This window comes from Salmo salar, chromosome 13 (genome assembly GCF_965601325.2).
Source record: "Salmo salar chromosome 13, fSalSal1, whole genome shotgun sequence".
Lineage (NCBI taxonomy): Eukaryota > Metazoa > Chordata > Actinopteri > Salmoniformes > Salmonidae > Salmo > Salmo salar.
The window spans coordinates 94781532-94802500 of NC_138303.1; the positions used below are offsets into that span (position 1 = coordinate 94781532).

The following is a 20969-nucleotide window of genomic DNA, read 5'->3' on the forward strand; positions in this document are numbered from 1 at the left end:
GGCATAGAATGACATCGTATGTTATTTGGCCCTGTTGCACCATCACACCACAGAGAACTGTTTTTAGGGGCACTCCAGCAAACTTGATATAATATTGGTAATAGTTAGGCTAATCCTTTTAAGGTTATAACCCACAGAAAGTATTGTGCTGCCTGGTGGAATTTGTGTGTGAATTTGTGTGTGTGTGTGTGTGTGTGTGTGTGTGTGTGTGTGTGTGTGTGTGTGTGTTTGGTGAGAGAGAGGGGGTGTATTGCTGCCCGGAGGTGTGGGTGATTATCACATGACCTGTGAAGGGCTAATGTCAGTGTGTACGCGTGTGTGTGTCAGGCCGTGTGTGTTTGCTTCACACTTTGCATACTGCTCTGTAACTGGTCTGAGATGAGCTGTCACACACAGAAACTTCTCTCCTTCCAAAGAAACTTCTTTCCATTGGAAGAAGTAACAAAAACACATTGCCTTGAATCTATGAGAAACATTCTTACTTTCCCTCTCATCCTCCATGCTGTCACCCTCTCAGTGTCTCTGTCTTCAGAGGTCAAACTGGTTTTATATATGCCCTTTCACAGACCCCATTCAACCCAACTTTAGCTCCACTTTTCCCCTCGCTGCCCTCTTTTGCCCCCCTGCCAATGTCCTACTTTTTGAACATGAGTGTATGTGTGCCAGTGCGTATTTATGTGTGTGTGTTTGCATGCATGTGTGTTTGCGTATGTGTGTGTGTGGTGGGGTCCAGGGAGGCTTAGCTGTACCTCTGTTGTTCTCCCCACGAGGTGTTCAGAGAAAAGGCTGGTCAAACAATGCTGTGACAGAGAGCAACTGAGTAACTCCCTCCTCCTCCTCCTCCTCCTCCTCCTCCTCTCCCCCCGCTCTCTCTCTCGTCCTCTCTCTCCCAGGCTGTCAGTGCATAGCGCTGGAGGCTGCAGGGTGGCAGTGTGTTGTGGGGAGTTCCTGAGATCGCAGAAGAGACAGAGGGGGACTGGCACTCACTCACGTAGAGTCACACACACACATCCTCTCTGCGTAGTGGCGGGCTGTGTTGCCAGCTAGTGTCTCAGGGATTGTGCGTGCGGTGGTACAGAACAGTAGGATGGTGGCTGTGTGGTTGCCGTGGGGATGGGCCTGGAGGACTGTACTGCTGGTGACTGGACTGGCTTCACTGAGCCCCGGGACTGATGGTGAGTAGCCCAATACGGGACTATCTACTGCATCTCTGTAACTGCAGGACTCTGTCTGTCTGTCTGTCTGTCTGTCTGTCTGTCTGTCTGTCTGTCTGTCTGTCTGTCTGTCTGTCTGTCTGTCTGTCTGTCTGTCTGTCTGTCTGTGTCTGTGCTAACTTATAACAAACTTCAGCATGGTCTATATTCATTTGTTTTTGGTACTGTAACTGATTGGTGGTTATATAGTTTGATAACTGACATATTGAATGCAAGTCTATTAATCTAGTTGGGTTATTAATAACTTGTCCTCTATTTGTGATGTTACCTAACCTAGTGGTAGAGTACTGCAGTGTTAGTCACTTTGATTTATTGAACGAAGGCATGTTTTCCCAAACTGCAGGCAGGTTTACTTTGTGTATTGTTGGGGTGAGGAGGTGCACAGACCCACTGGGAGGTTGGCTGTGGGTCTATTTTTTGCCCAGCGGTATTTATGAAGGGGCAAAGCTATTATGATCTCCACCGGGTCTAGCATGTGAGCATTAGCAGTCATCTGCCCCCCCCCCCCCCCCCTCCCTTTCATGTTTTGAATTGTTTTAAGATGGACAGCCAGTTGTCATTTTAAATGAATGCCACTGAAAGCTTTGTGATGGACTGCAGGGGATCCACGGCTGGAGGTTCGGCTGGGGAAGATTACGCTCTTTGTCATCGCTCCTGTTTCAAAGGCTCTCAACTGAGAGAAAGAGATTGATTATGTGGAGTTAATCATGGATATTTGCATTTGTTTGTACAGAGCAACAAGTGTCAATCATTTTGAGCAAACCTAGTTTACATATGCATAAGCTTCTGTTATACTATAGCTGGTGTCTTTTGAATGGGAAGGTTTTGTATTGTTTAGCCTATAAAACTTCTGTTGTCCTCCTGTATATGGTGTGGTGTATGGTGTGCTATGGTGTGGTGTATGGTGTGGTATGGTGATGTATGGTGTGGTATGGTGTGGTATGGTGTGGTGTATGGTGTGGTATGGTGTGGTGTATGGTGTGGTGTATGGTGTGGTATGGTGTGGTATGGTGTGGTATGGTGGTGTATGGTGTGGTGTATGGTGTGGTATGGTGTGGTGTGGTATGGTGTGGTATGGTGTTGGACTTTGAGACAGGTTTGACCTGTGCAGAATTGCTCAGTCGTCACACATTTGTTAAGAACACAGTTGGGTGTCAAGCTTTAAAACCAAAAGGTACACATGCAGTGTATTCGGAAAGTATTCAGACCCCTTGACTTTTTCCACATTTTGTTGTATTACAGCCTTATTCTAAAATGGAAGCACCTTTGGCAGCGATTACAGCCTTGAGTCGTCTTGGGTATGATGCTACAAGCTTGGCAGCGCTTGAGAGAATCTGCAGAGAAGAATGGGAGAAACTCCCCAAATACAGGTGTGCCAAGCATGTACCGTCATACCCAAGAAGACCCGAGGCTGTAATCGCTGCCAAAGGTGCTTCAACAAAGTACTGAGTAAAGGGTCTGAATACTAATGTACATGTTATATTTCAGTTTTTTATTTTTAATACATTTGCAAAAATGTCTAAAAAACTGTTTTTGCTTTTCCATTATGAGGTATTGTGTGTAGATTGATGAGGGAAAAAAACATTTTAATCCATTTTAGAATAAGGCTGTAACTTAACAAAATGTGGAAAAAGTGAAGGGGTCTGAATACTTTCCGAATGCCCTGTACACACACTCACACACACCCCACTCACACACCTCACCCTTGCAAATCTAAAATAGCTGTGACTGTCAAGTTTCATTGAGTTTGTTTTTGAAATGATTGCCTGTAAGAAGGGGTTAATGAATCACTGTCTGTAAAATCTCTGCCCTCTCTCTGGGTTTACTGTAACAAGATTTACCCGCATATAAAACATACCTGTGATAAAATTGAGCATCATTTGTTGTGCTCCTTCCAGATGCTATGTGGCTGGTAATGAGCTACTCCCAATGTGGTGATTATGGGTAATCAGCCGACCCATTCCATGTTATAGCACTATTATTTTATAGTTATACATCAATGTGGGTCCAGGAGGAGAAATACACTATTTATTGTGCATTGCAGACAGAACATCATATAAACAACCAGAGAATAATCAGATGCATTGATGGCCTTGAATGGCACATACTGTAAGCCACTAAACACCTTGGAATGTTCAAGATTGTCTGGCGTAGAGAGAATGGTCCTGCTATGCTTCTGGTTTTGATATGCACTGTGGGCTGATAAAGTGCTGAGACTTGGTGGCTACATTGTTTATAAAGTACCAAGGCTAGGCTTAAAAGCTAACAGAAATGGCTGTAGTGCTCAGTTGGTGGCAGCTTTAACAGTTTGTCTCCAAATACTTGACTGATGATCAGTGTGGGAGACTTCGGTCAATGGAGCCATCTACAAAGTATATCACTTGACTTAGGTCGCATAGGTCAGGAGTAAGGACAATGGACTATTTCAACCCTCTGTCTGTCTGTCTCTGTCTCTGTCTGATGTAAGGTAATGAAAATAGCAGTCACTCACACAGACACACCTTTGTGGATCGTGTGGGCATCAGTTCTACCATGAAGCACAGAACTCTCTCTCTGTCACACACACACACACACACACACACACACACACACACACACACACACACACACACACACACACACACACACACACACACACACACACACACACACACACACACACACACAGCGACAGACAGACAGACAGACAGACAGACAGACAGACAGACAGACAGACAGACAGACAGACAGACAGACAGACAGACAGACAGACAGACAGACAGACAGACAGACAGACAGACAGACAGACAGACAGACAGACAAGCAGGCCGAGCTGGGAGGACAGGAGACCAGCTGCTTCTCGTTTCCCACTCATGTTTAAAGCTCAGCCTACCAACCCAAACTGCTGTTTTAGTGGGCGCAGTGAATGAAGACTTGTGTCTGGTCGGTCAGAGAGACAGAGACTGTCTGACTGTCTGTCCCAATCTGTTCTCTCTCTTCTAGCCCTCCTTCTCTCAACCCTCTCCTCTCTCAGCCCTCTCCCCTTTCAGCCCTCTCCCCTTAACCCAGTCCTCTCTCAGCCCTCTCCCCCTCAGCCCTCTCTCTCTCAGCCCTCTCCCCCTCAGCCCTCTCCCCCTCAGCCATCTCCCCCTCAGCCCTCTCTCTCTCAGCCCTCTCCCCCTCAGCCCTCTCCCCCTCAGCCCTCTCTCTCTCAGCCCTCTCCCCCTCAGCCCTCTCTCCCTCTACCCTCAGCCCTCTCTCTCAACCCTTTCTCTCTCAACCCTTTCTCTCTCAACCCTCTCACTCTTAGCCCTCTCTCCCTCAGCCCTCTCTCCCTCAGCCCTCTCTCCCAGCCCTCTCTCCCTCAGCCTCTCCCCCTCAGCCCTCTCTCTCCCAGCCCTCTCTCCCTCAGCCCCCTCCCCCTCAGCCCTCTCCCCCTCATCCCTCTCTCTGCCCTCTTCCCAGTACTGCTGGGACAGATCAGTCATGGTTCTCTAAATTAGCACACATGGGAGGTAACTCATAAATCTTCACACCGTGGTTAATTTGCCACCTGTTATTTAGGCTGATGTAAAGTTCCCAAAGAATAATATTTTCAGAATAGACCCTACACCTTATAGTGTGGTGTTTCAACTTACACAAATCACTGTTCTACTACCCATTGAATGTAGGCCTATTTTGTTCTGTAGTAGACAGTATGTGTGACATGGCTGCTGATAGTCCTTGAGTCTTGCTGCCATGCAGGACAGGAGTGAACGCCAGCCAGCGAAAGACCCAGTATGATGCCATTTCAGAATGATATCCATTTCAGAATGATATCCATTTTAGATAAACATGACATAGGATGTAACATGTGGAGACGCCGTAAGGCCACAAGCAGTGGAAAACGACTGGCTTTATCGTCTACTAGACTCAGCAATGTAAACAAGGTCAGCTCACCCTCTCCCTATCCCAGATCCCAGCTTCCGTACTCTACTGCCTGAGAGGATCACACCATGGAAACATGTCGCTCTATCACTTTTAGTTTTTCAACAGTACAAAGACACAGCTGAAAATGAACTATTTGTTGAAAACACATTTCCTACATAGATGCTATTTCAGTGTAATTGCTTTGGCATTATAGGATGGCATTTTCTTTGTGCCTATTCCGTTTAGGTAAAGTCAAATTGTGGGATCAGTGATTGAAAGTAGTAGACCTACTGTAAGTTCCGTGGAGGCTAGAGCAGGGTACAGAAGCCCAGCAGCGTTAGGGCTACGGTTCTATGGTCTGAGGCCCAGCAGCAGCAACAGCAGCAGTAGGTCCATCCCAGCCTTCTTCCAGTCAGGATGTGGCTCATGTTCCCCAAGCAAAACCTGATCCCAGTACAGATGTTCTGCTCCAGCAGTGGGACTGCATGAGACTGGGAACCACAGAGGGCAGTGTGTGTAGGGGTGAACGAAGTTTGGCTCTATGGAGGCTTAGCACTGCACCTGTGGTTTCAGAGGAAGAATTAGGTGGGGGGGTATGTTTGGGTGACTGTAGGGTTCTTGTCTTGATCACTTTCTAGTGTATGTAACGGACACCCTTGAGAGCAGTGGGCTTAGGATAGAGAGAACATGAGGGTTGAGAGTGTGGGACAGAGGGATAGAATGTGTGAGATCCAGAGAGAGAAAAAGGAAGGAAAGAACCTTCGATGAAAGACGTGCAGCCACTTTGGTTGGCATTATTAGCTATCCCTAATTCACAAAATTCACAAAATGATCTGTGACGGTATGGTCTCTTCAGATATCTCTGATATTGGAGAGATTTATACAAACCAAATAAAATTTTAGTGAGATGTTCTGTGTTAAGCTGATGGCTGTAACCTTGCGCTCACAAAGACACACACATCACACACAGCGTGTGTGTGTGTATGCCTGTCTGTGTGTATGCGTGTGTGTGTATGCCTGTCGGTGTGTGTGCGTGTGTGTGATAGAGATTTGGCACAGGGCTGTAGAGGAGTTAGTGGGTCCATGGTGCTCTCTGTGTCTAAACATGGTGTTGGAAGAAAGACAGACGGCAGTGGCTGCAGTCTAGGCTGAGGCTTGGCTCTTTACTGAACAGGAGACGGACCAGGGAGGCGGCTGGATCCTCTCAGCTCCTCTGTGTTGTGCTCAGTTTAAATCAGGCAACCCGACACACTACTTTCTATCACACATTTAGTTCCTTCCTTATCTGTCAGAGAAACCTCCCTTTCACTACTGTCGACTCACAAACGTTCAATTCTCCACATGACTTTCTATTTCACTTTCAGCGTTGGTTTGCAATTGTTCTTTCATTCCATCTAGAGATGATAGACTGATCTGGTTTGGGCAATGGCTGAACGATATCTGACTGGCACCACAGGAATCCAATCAGTTCTGTTCCGACCCAGGTATTCAGGATTAGCCAGATATACTGTAGCCTGCTTCTGCGGTGGCTGTTAACATGATTACTGGTACAGTGACACGTCACTGGGTAACCGAGACACAGGATGGGGCTTTGTTGACCAGCTGTCCTCCGTGCCACAAGCTCCTCTTATCAGATAGAGCTTTACTGGCAATCACTACTCATTGGATTAATCACACGGCCCAGGTAAATTAGTTTGTGTGTGTGTGCGCGCATACCAATGAAATGTCCTTGATTCTGTTCACAACAGCGAGAGAGAGAGAGTCTCCTGGCCTCTGGCTACAGGTGTTCTGTGTGATAAGCGGCCTGTTTTCCAGTTTTGTTTTGAATGGGAAATGAAAAACATCCCTGAGATGGCTTCACACGCACAGTTGAAGTCGGAAGTTTACACTTAGGTTGGAGTCATTAAAACTCGTTTTTCAATCACTCCACAAATTTCTTGTTCACAAACTATAGTTTTGGCAAGTCGGTTAGGACATCTACTTTGTGCATGACACAAGTCATTTTTCCAACAATTGTTTACAGACAGATTATTAAACTTATAATTCACTGTATCACAATTCCAGTGGGTCAGAAGTTTGCATACACTAAGTTGACTGTGCCTTTAAACAGCTTGGAAAATTCCAGAAAATGATGTCATGGCTTTAGAAGCTTCTGATAGGCTAATTGACATCCTTTGAGACCATTGGAGGTGTACCTGTGGATGTATTTCAAGGCCTACCTTCAAACTCAGTGCCTCTTTGCTTGACATCATGGGAAAATCAAAAGAAATTAGCCAAGACCTCAGCAAACAAATTGTAGACCTCCACAAGTCTGGTTCATCCTTGGGAGCAATTTCCAAACGCCTGAAGGTACCACGTTCATCTGTACAAACAGTAGTACGCAAGTATAAACACCATGGGACCACGCAGCCGTCATACCGTTCAGGAAGGAGACGCGTTCTGTCTCCAAGAGATGAACGTACTTTGGTGCGAAAAGTGCAAATCAATCCCAGAACAACAGCAAAGGACCTTGTGAAGATGCTGGAGGAAACAGGTACAAAAGTATCTATATCCACAGTAAAACAAGTTATATATCGACATAACCTGAAAGGCCGCTCAGCAAGGAAGAAGCCACTGCTCCAAAACCGCCATAAAAAAGCCAGACTTCGGTTTTGCACATCGGGACAAAGATCGTACTTTTTGGAGAAATGTCCTCTGATCTGATGAAACAAAAATTGAACTGTTTGGCCATAATGACCATCGTTATGTTTGGAGGAAAAAGGGGGAGCCTTGCAAGCCGAAGAACACCATTCCAACCGTGAAGCACGGGGGTGGCAGCATCATGTTGTGGGAGTGCTTTGCTGCAGGAGGGACTGCTGCACTTCACAAAATAGATGGCATCATGAGGTGGGAAAATGATATGGATATATTGAAGCAAACATCTCAAGAAATGAGTCAGGAAGCTTGTTCGTAAATGGGTCTTCCAAATGGACAATGACCTCAAGCATACTTCCAAAGTTGTGGCAAAACGGCTTAAGGACAATAAATTCAAGGTATTGGAGTGGCCATCACAAAGCCCTGACCTCAATCCTGGAGAACATTTGTGGGCAGAACTGAAAAAGCGTGCACGAGCAAGGAGGCCTACAAACCTGACTCAGTTACACTAGCTCTGTCAGGAGGAATGGGCCAAAATTCTCCCAACTTATTGTGGGAAGGTTATGGAAGACTACCCGCAACGTTTGACTCAAGTTAAACAATTTAAAGGCAATGCTACCAAATACTAATTGAGTGTATGTAAACTTCTGACCCACTGGTAATGTGATGAAAGAAATAAAAGCTGAAATAAATTATTTTCTCTACTATTATTCTGACATTTCACATTCTTAAATTAAAGTGGTGATTCTAACTGACCTACGACAGGGAATTTTTACTAGGATTAAATGTCAGGAATTGTGAAAAACTGAGTTTAAATGTATTTGGCAATGTAAACTTCCGACTTCAACTGTACATGCAATGTGCCCTGCTGGTGACAGAAGTTTTAGTCTGCATATTGAGAGTGTGGTTCTCCTCTCTCTAGACATGTGGAAGGTTTTCATCCATTAAGTCCTGACAGTTAGTGCTTGGTGTGAGTGGTAGGCCTGGGCCGGTGAAGAGGGGATGGGGGGTAAGAGGTTTCAGGGGGGACACAGTGTGTGTCTAGGGGCACGAGTCGGAGGGGCTCCCTTGATGTGCGCCCAGTAAATATGCTGGGGCATTAGTTCCACAGGTGGAAGGTGGCAGGAGCCCCAGGGTGCACCCCTAGCCCCTCTATCCCAGGATAACACCTCTCTAGTCAGGCCCTGATCAGGCCCACCAAACACAGAACAGATTGGTGAGGGCCCATGGTGTGGATGGGTATCAGGCAGGGGGAAACAGAGCCTCACTCTGAGGAGAAGGTTGGGGTCGACCTGACCAGTCACGGTGGAGGATGGATGATTGAAACAAGGGAAGGGTTTGATTTGCCTGTCATACCATTGGACCTGTGTGTGTGTGTGTGTGTGTGTGTGTGTGTGTGTGTGTGTGTGTGTGTGTGTGTGTGTGTGTGTGTGTGTGTGTGTGTGTGTGTGTGTGTGTGTGTGTGTGTGTGTGTGTGTGTGTGTGTGTGTGTGTCAGGATCCTTTGAAGCCTATAGGGGTTAAAGTGGGTTAGAGGGGGGGGGGGGGAGGGTGGAGGGTATTGAAGGGTTAGGGATGGGGGATGATGTAGGATGTATGACAGGGTGGCAGCTCGGCGGTGCGTTGGTGACCCCCATAGGGTCAGAGGGCGAGGGTAAGAGGGAGTTCTGGGAAGATGGCTCCTTTGAGGAGGTGATTTACTCTGGCACCACCTGGAGGAACTTATGTCTTTCTCTGACTCTCTCTTTCTCTCTCGGCTCCCTCTCTCACTCCTCCTCTTCTCACCACCAAAATCGTACACTCCTCCGTTCTCTTCGGTCTCTTCACATAGGTTCTCTCTCGACTCTCTCTCTCTCGCTCTCTCTCTCTCTCCTCTCTTCTCTCTCTCTCTCTCTCTCTCTCTTCTCTCTCGCTCTCTCTCTCTCTCTCTCTCTCTCTCTCTCTCGTCTCTCTCTTCTCTCTCTCGCTCTCTCTCTCTCTCTCTCTCTCTCTCTCTCTCTCTGTCTCTCTCTCTCTCTCTCTGTCTCTCTCTCTCTCTCTGTCTCTCTCTCTCTCTCTGTCTCTCTCTCTCTCTCTCTCTCTCTCTCTCTCTCTCTGTCTCTCTCTCTCTCTCTCTCTCTCTCTCTCTCTCTCTCTCTCGTCTCTCTCTCTCTCTCTGTCTCTCTCTCTCTCTCTCTCTCTCTCCTCTCTCGCTCTCTCTGCTCTCTCTCTCTCTCTGTCTCTCTCTCTCTCTCTGTCTCTCTCTCTCTCTCTCTCTCTCTCTCTCTCTCTCTCTCTCTCTCTCTCTCTCTCTCTCTCTGTCTTTGTTGGTTTTCCCTCTTTTTCTTTCTCTTTCTCTCTGTATTTCTCCTCTCTCTCTTTTGCTCTATCTCTGTTTCTCTCTCTCTCTCCGTCTGGTTCACTTTCACACTCTTTCTCTCTCTTCCTCACAGTTAGTCTTCAGACTGTCGGACCCTAAGATCAAATAACATCTCACTCCTGTTGAGTTAACTTTAATGAAAGGACTACCTGAGCCTTATTAACTTCTTGTATTAACTTCTAAATGCTTGTTACCACCATACACCGTCTAACAGAGAGTTGTAGGTTTGAGCTAGCCTGGTACACCCACTAAAAATGTTAATTTGCTAGTAAAAATGTGTATGTGTTCATGTGTTTGTCAGTGTGTAATACAGTAAGAAGTGTTGGTGTGTGTGTTTGTCAGTGTGTAATACAGTAAGAAGTGTTGGTGTGTGTGTTTGTCAGTGTGTAATACAGTAAGAAGTGTTGGTGTGTGTGTTTGTCAGTGTGTAATACAGTAAGAAGTGTTGGTGTGTGTGTTTGTCAGTGTGTAATACAGTAAGAAGTGTTTGTGTGTTTGTCCGTGTGTATGTGTGTAATACAGTAAGAATTGTTGGTGTGTGTGTTTGTCAGTGTGTAATACAGTAAGAAGTGTGTGTGTGTGTGTGTGTGTGTGTGTGTGTGTGTGTGTGTGTGTGTGTGTGTGTGTGTGTGTGTCTGTGTCTGTGTGTAATACAGTAAGAAGTGTTGGTATTTGTGTTTGTCAGTGTGTAATACAGTAAGAAGTGTTGGTATGTGTGTTTGTCAGTGTGTATGTGTGTAATACAGTAAGACGTGTCTGTGTGTGTGTGTGTGTGTAATACAGTAAGAAGTGTTGGTGTGTGTGTTTGTCAGTGTGTAATACAGTAAGAAGTGTTGGTGTGTGTGTGTTTGTCAGTGTATAATACAGTAAGAAGTGTTAGTATGTGTGTTTGTCAGTGTGTAATACTGTGAGAAGTGTTGGTGTGTGTGTTTGTCAGTGTGTAATACAGTGAGAAGTGTTGGTATGTGTGTTTGTCAGTGTGTAATACTGTAAGAAGTGTTGGTATGTGTGTTTGTCAGTGTGTAATACTGTAAGAAGTGTTGGTGTGTGTGTTTGTCAGTGTGTAATACAGTAAGAAGTGTGTGTGTGTGTGTGTGTGTGTGTGTGTGTGTGTGTGTGTGTGTGTGTGTGTGTGTGTGTGTGTGTGTGTGTGTGTGTGTGTGTGTGTGTGTGTGTGTAATACAGTAAGAAGTGTTGGTATTTGTGTGTGTCAGTGTGTAATACAGTAAGAAGTGTTGGTATGTGTGTTTGTCAGTGTGTAATACAGTAAGAAGTGTTGGGGTGTGTGTTTGTCAGTGTGTATGTGTGTAATACAGTAAGACGTGTTGGTGTGTGTGTTTGTCAGTGTGTAATACAGTAAGACGTGTTGGTGTGTGTGTGTTTGTCAGTGTGTAATACAGTAAGAAGTGTTGGTGTGTGTTTGTCAGTGTGTATGTGTGTAATACAGTAAGAAGTGTTGGTGTGTGTGTGTTTGTCAGTGTGTAATACAGTAAGAAGTGTTGGTGTGTGTGTTTGTCAGTGTGTAATACAGTAAGAAGTGTTGGTGTGTGTGTTTGTCAGTGTGTAATACAGTAAGAAGTGTTGGTGTGTGTGTTTGTCAGTGTGTAATACAGTAAGAAGTGTTTGTGTGTTTGTCCGTGTGTAATACAGTAAGAATTGTTGGTGTGTGTGTTTGTCAGTGTCTAATACAGTAAGAAGTGTGTGTGTGTGTGTGTGTGTGTGTGTGTGTGTGTGTGTGTGTGTGTGTGTGTGTGTGTGTGTGTGTGTGTGTGTGTGTGTGTGTGTGTGTGTGTGTGTGTGTGTGTGTGTGTGTGTGTCTGTGTGTGTGTGTAATACAGTAAGAAGTGTTGGTATTTGTGTTTGTCAGTGTGTAATACAGTAAGAAGTGTTGGTATGTGTGTTTGTCAGTGTGTATGTGTGTAATACAGTAAGACGTGTCTGTGTGTGTGTGTGTGTGTGTGTGTGTGTGTGTGTGTGTGTGTGTGTGTGTGTGTGTGTGTGTGTCTGTGTGTGTGTGTGTGTGTGTGTGTGTGTGTCTGTGTGTGTGTGTAATACAGTAAGAAGTGTTGGTATTTGTGTTTGTCAGTGTGTAATACAGTAAGAAGTGTTGGTATGTGTGTTTGTCAGTGTGTATGTGTGTAATACAGTAAGACGTGTCTGTGTGTGTGTGTGTGTGTGTGTGTGTGTGTGTGTGTGTGTGTGTGTGTGTGTGTAATACAGTAAGAAGTGTTGGTGTGTGTGTTTGTCAGTGTGTAATACAGTAAGAAGTGTTGGTTTGTGTGTGTTCGTCAGTGTGTAATACAGTAAGAAGTGTTGGTATGTGTGTTTGTCAGTGTGTAATACTGTGAGAAGTGTTGGTGTGTGTGTTTGTCAGTGTGTAATACAGTGAGAAGTGTTGGTATGTGTGTTTGTCAGTGTGTAATACTGTAAGAAGTGTTGGTATGCTTGTTTGTCAGTGTGTAATACTGTAAGAAGTGTTGGTGTGTGTGTTTGTCAGTGTGTAATACAGTAAGAAGTGTGTGTGTGTGTGTGTGTGTGTGTGTGTGTGTGTGTGTGTGTGTGTGTGTGTGTGTGTGTGTGTGTGTGTGTGTGTGTGTGTGTGTGTGTGTAATACAGTAAGAAGTGTTGGTATTTGTGTTTGTCAGTGTGTAATACAGTAAGAAGTGTTGGTATGTGTGTTTGTCAGTGTGTAATACAGTAAGAAGTGTTGGGGTGTGTGTTTGTCAGTGTGTATGTGTGTAATACAGTAAGACGTGTTGGTGTGTGTGTTTGTCAGTGTGTAATACAGTAAGAAGTGTTGGTATGTGTGTTTGTCAGTGTGTAATACAGTAAGAAGTGTTGGGGTGTGTGTTTGTCAGTGTGTATGTGTGTAATACAGTAAGACGTGTTGGTGTGTGTGTTTGTCAGTGTGTAATACAGTAAGAAGTGTTGGTGTGTGTGTGTGTTTGTCAGTGTGTAATACAGTAATAAGTGTTGGTGTGTGTGTTTGTCAGTGTGTATGTGTGTAATACAGTAAGAAGTGTTGGTGTGTGTGTTTGTCAGTGTGTAATACAGTGAGAAGTGTTGGTATGTGTGTTTGTCAGTGTGTAATACTGTGAGAAGTGTTTGTGTGTGTGTTTGTCAGTGTGTAATACAGTAGGAAGTGTTGGTATGTGTGTTTGTCAGTGTGTAATACTGTGAGAAGTGTTGGTATGTGTGTTTGTCAGTGTGTAATACTGTAAGAAGTGTTGGTATGTGTGTTTGTCAGTGTGTAATACAGTAAGAAGTGTTGGTGTGTGTGTGTTTGTCAGTGTGTAATACAGTAAGAAGTGTTGGTGTGTGTGTTTGTCAGTGTGTAATACAGTGAGAAGTGTTGGTATGTGTGTTTGTCAGTGTGTAATACTGTGAGAAGTGTTGGAATGTGTGTTTGTCAGTGTGTAATACAGTGAGAAGTGTTGGTATGTGTGTTTGTTAGTGTGTAATACTGTAAGAAGTGTTGGTATGTGTGTTTGTCAGTGTGTAATACTGTAAGAAGTGTTGGTGTGTGTGTTTGTCAGTGTGTAATACAGTAAAAAGTGTGTGTGTGTGTGTGTGTCTGTGTGTGTGTGTGTGTGTGTGTGTGTGTGTGTGTGTGTGTGTGTGTGTGTGTGTGTGTGTGTGTGTGTGTGTGTGTGTGTGTGTGTAATACAGTAAGAAGTGTTGGTATTTGTGTTTTTCAGTGTGTAATACAGTAAGAAGTGTTGGTGTGTGTGTTTGTCAGTGTGTATTTGTGTAATACAGTAAGACGTGTTGGTGTGTGTGTTTGTCAGTGTGTAATACAGTAAGACGTGTTGGTGTGTGTGTGTTTGTCAGTGTGTAATACAGTAAGAAGTGTTGGTATGTGTGTTTGTCAGTGTGTAATACAGTAAGAAGTGTTGGTGTGTGTGTTTGTCAGTGTGTAATACAGTAAGAAGTGTTGGTGTGTGTGTTTGTCAGTGTGTAATACTGTGAGAAGTGTTGTTATGTGTGTTTGTCAGTGTGAAATACTGTGAGAAGTGTTGGTGTGTGTGTGTTTGTCAGTGTGTAATACAGTAAGAAGTGTTGGTGTGTGTGTTTGTCAGTGTGTAATACTGTGAGAAGTGTTGTTATGTGTGTTTGTCAGTGTGAAATACTGTGAGAAGTGTTGGTATGTGTGTTTGTCAGTGTGTAATACTGTGAGAAGTGTTGGTGTGTGTGTTTGTCAGTGTGTAATACTGTGAGAAGTGTTGTTATGTGTGTTTGTCAGTGTGTAATACTGTGAGAAGTGTTGGTATGTGTGTTCGTCAGTGTGTAATACTGTAAGAAGTGTTGGTATGTGTGTTTGTCAGTGTGTAATACAGTGAGAAGTGTTGGTGTGTGTGTTTGTCAGTGTGTAATACTGTGAGAAGTGTTGGTGTGTGTGTTTGTCAGTGTGTAATACTGTGAGAAGTGTTGGTATGTGTGTTTGTCAGTGTGTAATACTGTAAGAAGTGTTGGTATGTGTGTTTGTCAGTGTGTAATACAGTGAGAAGTGTTGGTGTGTGTGTTTGTCAGTGTGTAATACTGTGAGACGTGTTGGTGTGTGTGTTTGTCAGTGTGTAATACTGTGAGAAGTGTTGGTGTGTGTGTTTGTCAGTGTGTAATACAGTAAGTGTTGGTATGTGTGTTTGTCAGTGTGTAATACAGTAAGAATTGTTGGTATGTGTGTTTGTCAGTGTGTAATACGTTGAGAAGTGTTGGTGTGTGTGTTTGTCAGTGTGTAATACTGTGAGAAGTGTTGGTGTGTGTGTTTGTCAGTGTGTAATACAGTAAGAAGTGTTGGTATGTGGTTTTGTCAGTGTGTAATACTGTGAGAAGTGTTGGTGTGTGTGTTTGTCAGTGTGTAATACAGTAAGAAGTGTTGGTATGTGTGTTTGTCAGTGTGTAATACAGTAAGAAGTGTTGGTATGTGTGTTTGTCAGTGTGTAATACTGTGAGAAGTTTTGGTATGTGTGTTTGTCAGTGTGTAATACAGTAAGAAGTGTTGGGGTGTGTGTTTGTCAGTGTGTAATACAGTAAGAAGTGTTGGTGTGTGTGTTTGTCAGTGTGTATGTGTGTAATACAGTGAGAAGTGTTGGTATGTGTGTTTGTCAGTGTGTAATACTGTGAGAAGTGTTTGTGTGTGTGTTTGTCAGTGTGTAATACAGTAAGAAGTGTTGGTGTGTGTGTGTTTGTCAGTGTGTAATACAGTAAGAAGTGTTGGTGTGTGTGTTTGTCAGTGTGTAATACTGTGAGAAGTGTTGTTATGTGTGTTTGTCAGTGTGAAATACTGTGAGAAGTGTTGGTATGTGTGTTTGTCAGTGTGTAATACAGTGAGAAGTGTTGGTGTGTGTGTTTGTCGGTGTGTAATACTGTGAGAAGTGTTGGTGTGTGTGTTTGTCAGTGTGTAATACTGTGAGAAGTGTTGGTGTGTGTGTTTGTCAGTGTGTAATACAGTAAGAAGTGTTGGTATGTGTGTTTGTCAGTGTGTAATACAGTTAGAAGTGTTGGTATGTGTGTTTGTCAGTGTGTAATACTGTAAGAAGTGTTGGTATGTGTGTTTGTCAGTGTGTAATACAGTAAGAAGTGTTGGTATGTGGTTTTGTCAGTGTGTAATACAGTAAGAAGTGTTGGTATGTGTGTTTGTCAGTGTGTAATACTGTGAGAAGTGTTGGTGTGTGTGTTTGTCAGTGTGTAATACAGTAAGAAGTGTTGGTATGTGTGTTTGTCAGTGTGTAATACAGTAAGAAGTGTTGGTGTGTGTGTTTGTCAGTGTGTAATACAGTAAGAGGTGTTGGTATGTGTGTTTGTCAGTGTGTAATACTGTGAGAAGTGTTGGTGTGTGTGTTTGTCAGTGTGTAATACTGTGAGAAGTGTTGGTGTGTGTGTTTGTCAGTGTGTAATACTGTGAGAAGTGTTGTTATGTGTGTTTGTCAGTGTGTAATACTGTGAGAAGTGTTGGTGTGTGTGTTTGTCAGTGTGTAATACTGTGAGAAGTGTTGGTGTGTGTGTTTGTCAGTGTGTAATACAGTAAGAAGTGTTGGTGTGTGTGTTTGTCAGTGTGTAATACTGTGAGAAGTGTTGGTGTGTGTGTTTGTCAGTGTGTATGTGTGTAATACAGTGAGAAGTGTTGGTATGTGTGTTTGTCAGTGTGTAATACTGTGAGAAGTGTTTGTGTGTGTGTTTGTCAGTGTGTAATACAGTAAGAAGTGTTGGTGTGTGTGTGTTTGTCAGTGTGTAATACAGTAAGAAGTGTTGGTGTGTGTGTTTGTCAGTGTGTAATACTGTGAGAAGTGTTGTTATGTGTGTTTGTCAGTGTGAAATACTGTGAGAAGTGTTGGTATGTGTGTTTGTCAGTGTGTAATACAGTGAGAAGTGTTGGTGTGTGTGTTTGTCGGTGTGTAATACTGTGAGAAGTGTTGGTGTGTGTGTTTGTCAGTGTGTAATACTGTGAGAAGTGTTGGTGTGTGTGTTTGTCAGTGTGTAATACAGTAAGAAGTGTTGGTATGTGTGTTTGTCAGTGTGTAATACAGTTAGAAGTGTTGGTATGTGTGTTTGTCAGTGTGTAATACTGTAAGAAGTGTTGGTATGTGTGTTTGTCAGTGTGTAATACAGTAAGAAGTGTTGGTATGTGGTTTTGTCAGTGTGTAATACAGTAAGAAGTGTTGGTATGTGTGTTTGTCAGTGTGTAATACTGTGAGAAGTGTTGGTGTGTGTGTTTGTCAGTGTGTAATACAGTAAGAAGTGTTGGTATGTGTGTTTGTCAGTGTGTAATACAGTAAGAAGTGTTGGTGTGTGTGTTTGTCAGTGTGTAATACAGTAAGAGGTGTTGGTATGTGTGTTTGTCAGTGTGTAATACTGTGAGAAGTGTTGGTGTGTGTGTTTGTCAGTGTGTAATACTGTGAGAAGTGTTGGTGTGTGTGTTTGTCAGTGTGTAATACTGTGAGAAGTGTTGTTATGTGTGTTTGTCAGTGTGTAATACTGTGAGAAGTGTTGGTGTGTGTGTTTGTCAGTGTGTAATACTGTGAGAAGTGTTGGTGTGTGTGTTTGTCAGTGTGTAATACAGTAAGAAGTGTTGGTGTGTGTGTTTGTCAGTGTGTAATACTGTGAGAAGTGTTGGTGTGTGTGTTTGTCAGTGTGTATGTGTGTAATACAGTGAGAAGTGTTGGTATGTGTGTTTGTCAGTGTGTAATACTGTGAGAAGTGTTTGTGTGTGTGTTTGTCAGTGTGTAATACAGTAAGAAGTGTTGGTGTGTGTGTGTTTGTCAGTGTGTAATACAGTAAGAAGTGTTGGTGTGTGTGTTTGTCAGTGTGTAATACTGTGAGAAGTGTTGTTATGTGTGTTTGTCAGTGTGAAATACTGTGAGAAGTGTTGGTATGTGTGTTTGTCAGTGTGTAATACAGTGAGAAGTGTTGGTGTGTGTGTTTGTCGGTGTGTAATACTGTGAGAAGTGTTGGTGTGTGTGTTTGTCAGTGTGTAATACTGTGAGAAGTGTTGGTGTGTGTGTTTGTCAGTGTGTAATACAGTAAGAAGTGTTGGTATGTGTGTTTGTCAGTGTGTAATACAGTTAGAAGTGTTGGTATGTGTGTTTGTCAGTGTGTAATACTGTAAGAAGTGTTGGTATGTGTGTTTGTCAGTGTGTAATACAGTAAGAAGTGTTGGTATGTGGTTTTGTCAGTGTGTAATACAGTAAGAAGTGTTGGTATGTGTGTTTGTCAGTGTGTAATACTGTGAGAAGTGTTGGTGTGTGTGTTTGTCAGTGTGTAATACAGTAAGAAGTGTTGGTATGTGTGTTTGTCAGTGTGTAATACAGTAAGAAGTGTTGGTGTGTGTGTTTGTCAGTGTGTAATACAGTAAGAGGTGTTGGTATGTGTATTTGTCAGTGTGTAATACTGTGAGAAGTGTTGGTGTGTGTGTTTGTCAGTGTGTAATACTGTGAGAAGTGTTGGTGTGTGTGTTTGTCAGTGTGTAATACTGTGAGAAGTGTTGTTATGTGTGTTTGTCAGTGTGTAATACTGTGAGAAGTGTTGGTGTGTGTGTTTGTCAGTGTGTAATACTGTGAGAAGTGTTGGTGTGTGTGTTTGTCAGTGTGTAATACAGTAAGAAGTGTTGGTGTGTGTGTTTGTCAGTGTGTAATACTGTGAGAAGTGTTGGTGTGTGTGTTTGTCAGTGTGTAATACAGTAAGAAGTGTTGGTGTGTGTGTTTGTCAGTGTGTAATACTGTGAGAAGTGTTGGTGTGTGTGTTTGTCAGTGTGTAATACAGTAAGAAGTGTTGGTGTGTGTGTTTGTCACTGTGTAATACTGTGAGAAGTGTTGGTGTGTGTGTTTGTCAGTGTGTAATACAGTAAGAAGTGTTGGTGTGTGTGTTTGTCAGTGTGTAATACTGTGAGAAGTGTTGGTGTGTGTGTATCTCGTTAGAGGAACAGACTCTGGAATGTGTGGGGGGTGCGGATCAGGTTTCAGGGTGACTTTGGGAGCGCCCTGTGGCTGACACAACAAAAGTCTGTTTGTTGTGTGTGTGTGTGTGTGTGTGTGTGTGTGTGTGTGTGTGTGTGTGTGTGTGTGTGTGTGTGTGTGTGTGTGTGTGTGTGTGTGTGTGTGTGTGTGTGTGTGTGTGTGTGTGTGTGTGTGTGTGTGCGTGCGTGCGTGCGTGAGAGAGAGCGGGAGTAGTGTGTGAGAGAGAGAGTAGTGTGGGAGTGGTGTGTGAGAGAGAGAGAGAGTAGTGTGGGAGTGGTGTGTGAGAGAGAGAGAGCGGGAGTAGTGTGAGAGTGGTGTGTGAGAGAGAGAGTAGTGTGAGGGTTGTGTGAGAGAGAGATGTTTTTATTCAGTCTTTATTACTGGGTCTGCTTGAGACTTTGGGGTTTTGGCTAAACCATTCAGCCTTTGTGAGATGTGTTCAAGAACGTCTGCAGAGAATACCTGCAGTATAAGGACTACATTACCAGTATAGAGGGACAGAGGGAGCTATATAGAGATGTTAGTGCTCAGAGCACTTGCTGGTGTTCGCTCAGTTGACACATTCTATACTAGAGAGATATAGAAAGAAAACCCCTTTGTTAAAGGAGTGTGTATTAAACAGAATTGATTTAACAGAGATGGAGTCTACCTACCTAGCCCTCCTGCTGTGTTTACACCCCATATACTCTGTAAAATCCTGGCTGACATAGAGTAACTACTGGCCAATAAACGTAACAAACTTGCCCTAACACACCCCGGCAGACATTCTCTCTATCTGCCCCAAGGAGGTGACCCAAACTCAACCATGGACCCTTAACAGCCTCTGTGTTGGCCTCTAAACCAACCAGAGGCCAGGGGAGTAGGCATGTAGTCCTGTAATATATAGGGTTGAGTCAGTGTGCTCTATACCGGGCCATGGGTCTGCTCAGACAGGGAACCCTGTCTCCCCAAGGGCAGAAAGGCTAGTTAGGGGTTAGGGGGGCCAGCCCCCAATCACTCTGTGAGTCCATAAGTAGTGGGGAGTAGACTGTACATGGAGAGAGGTACAGTAGTGTGTGATCAAATGGATCTTAGTGAGAGACTAAGCAGCTCTCCCAGCCTGTAGTTTTACTCCATGCCTCTAACCCCGGGGTCTGGGATTTTCCCTGTTTTACGCCAAAGGGGGTTATCTTTTCCTCGCAGGAAAAATGACAACAGGTACTTGGAATGGATGGAACTTTCCTGTAGCCAGCCTGCAGCAGTGGGAAAAAGGAGTCGCTGTCCATTCTGTTCCCCTTGCTCTGCATTTACGTGAGTTTCTATAAAACCAAAAACAATCTGGACAGAGTCACGGCACTGATAAACTCATAAAAGGGTCCCTTCTTATGCACAACAGATACACACATGAAAAGGAATGTGTGATAGTCAGTGCATCCAAGGCCACAGCCATGGGCCCAGACCCCTCCTCTGACAGGGTGGTTAGATTAGAGTGGACGGAGTGTGCTGCTCTTAAAGGAACACACTGACTGGATGTGTCTGCTCAGCTCTCTTCTGATTCAGGACTCATGAATCACACACACACACACACTTACGAACTGTTTTCAATGGTTACAGTTAGTCCTTACAGCATACCGTACCAAGGCTGTACTGTTGCCTTTTTTACATAATATTACTTCTGTACCAGGGGTTGGAACCGGAATTATTTTCCAATCGTTTTGTTCTGAACGGAACTATTATTGTTTCGATTCCGTTCCACTGAATAATGTTCTGAACCGGTAACAAATAACGGTTTATATAATTCCTTTCTGTAACTTTTTCAACCTCTGAAATATATATTTTTTACATTTAGCTCGACACTAAATTACTTCACCACTCAGTGCAGCTAGAGTAGCTTGCTATATGGAGTGGGCAAGCTATAGTTGTTTACATGCGTTGGACAGACCAGTATAGGGCGTGAGATCTGACTGACATTTTGTGGGTGGGGAGAGAGCGAGAGAGGGTGGGGGAAGAGGCTTGGCTTGAAGCACTTGGCATCTTGTTATAACATGCATTATCTGAGTTAGGCCCACAAAATGATATTCCTTCTATGAAGGAACTTTGAATGTCTTTGAACTCCCGAGAGTTGGCGTAATGTTGGACAAGAGCTAGCTAGCTAACAAGGTTGTGTGTGCAGAGTGGCACTAGATTTCAAATGTAGTGAATAAAATCCTATGCGAAACGTGATAACTATAGTATCCTTATATATCATTTAAAAAGTTAATGCATTCTTCTCTAATTCAAAATTTGTTCTACTTAATTTCTGAATCACACTTGTAACGTCAGTAGGCTGTTCCCTGAACCAGTTCCAAAACCTGGTCTGTACTGAAAAGGTCTTGTCCAGTTTTAAAGTTTTGATTTTTATTTGGTTGATGAACTGACTGCCATTGACCAGAGCAAAGAATTA

General features: G+C 43.7%; 1 protein-coding gene across 4 annotated transcripts in view; it reads left to right on the plus strand.

The window, feature by feature from the left end:
- The window catches only part of LOC106568184 (bone morphogenetic protein receptor type-1B), a 188931-nt gene that overhangs the window by 155213 nt on the left and 12749 nt on the right, over nt 1-20969 (plus strand). For all 4 annotated transcript variants that reach the window (XM_014138295.3, XM_082960463.1, XM_082960464.1 and 1 more), the window contains one exon: nt 894-1175. In XM_014138295.3, the coding sequence (XP_013993770.1) occupies nt 1088-1175 (88 nt within the window). In that variant the 5' untranslated portion in view covers nt 894-1087. The remainder of the gene's footprint in view (nt 1-893; nt 1176-20969) is intronic.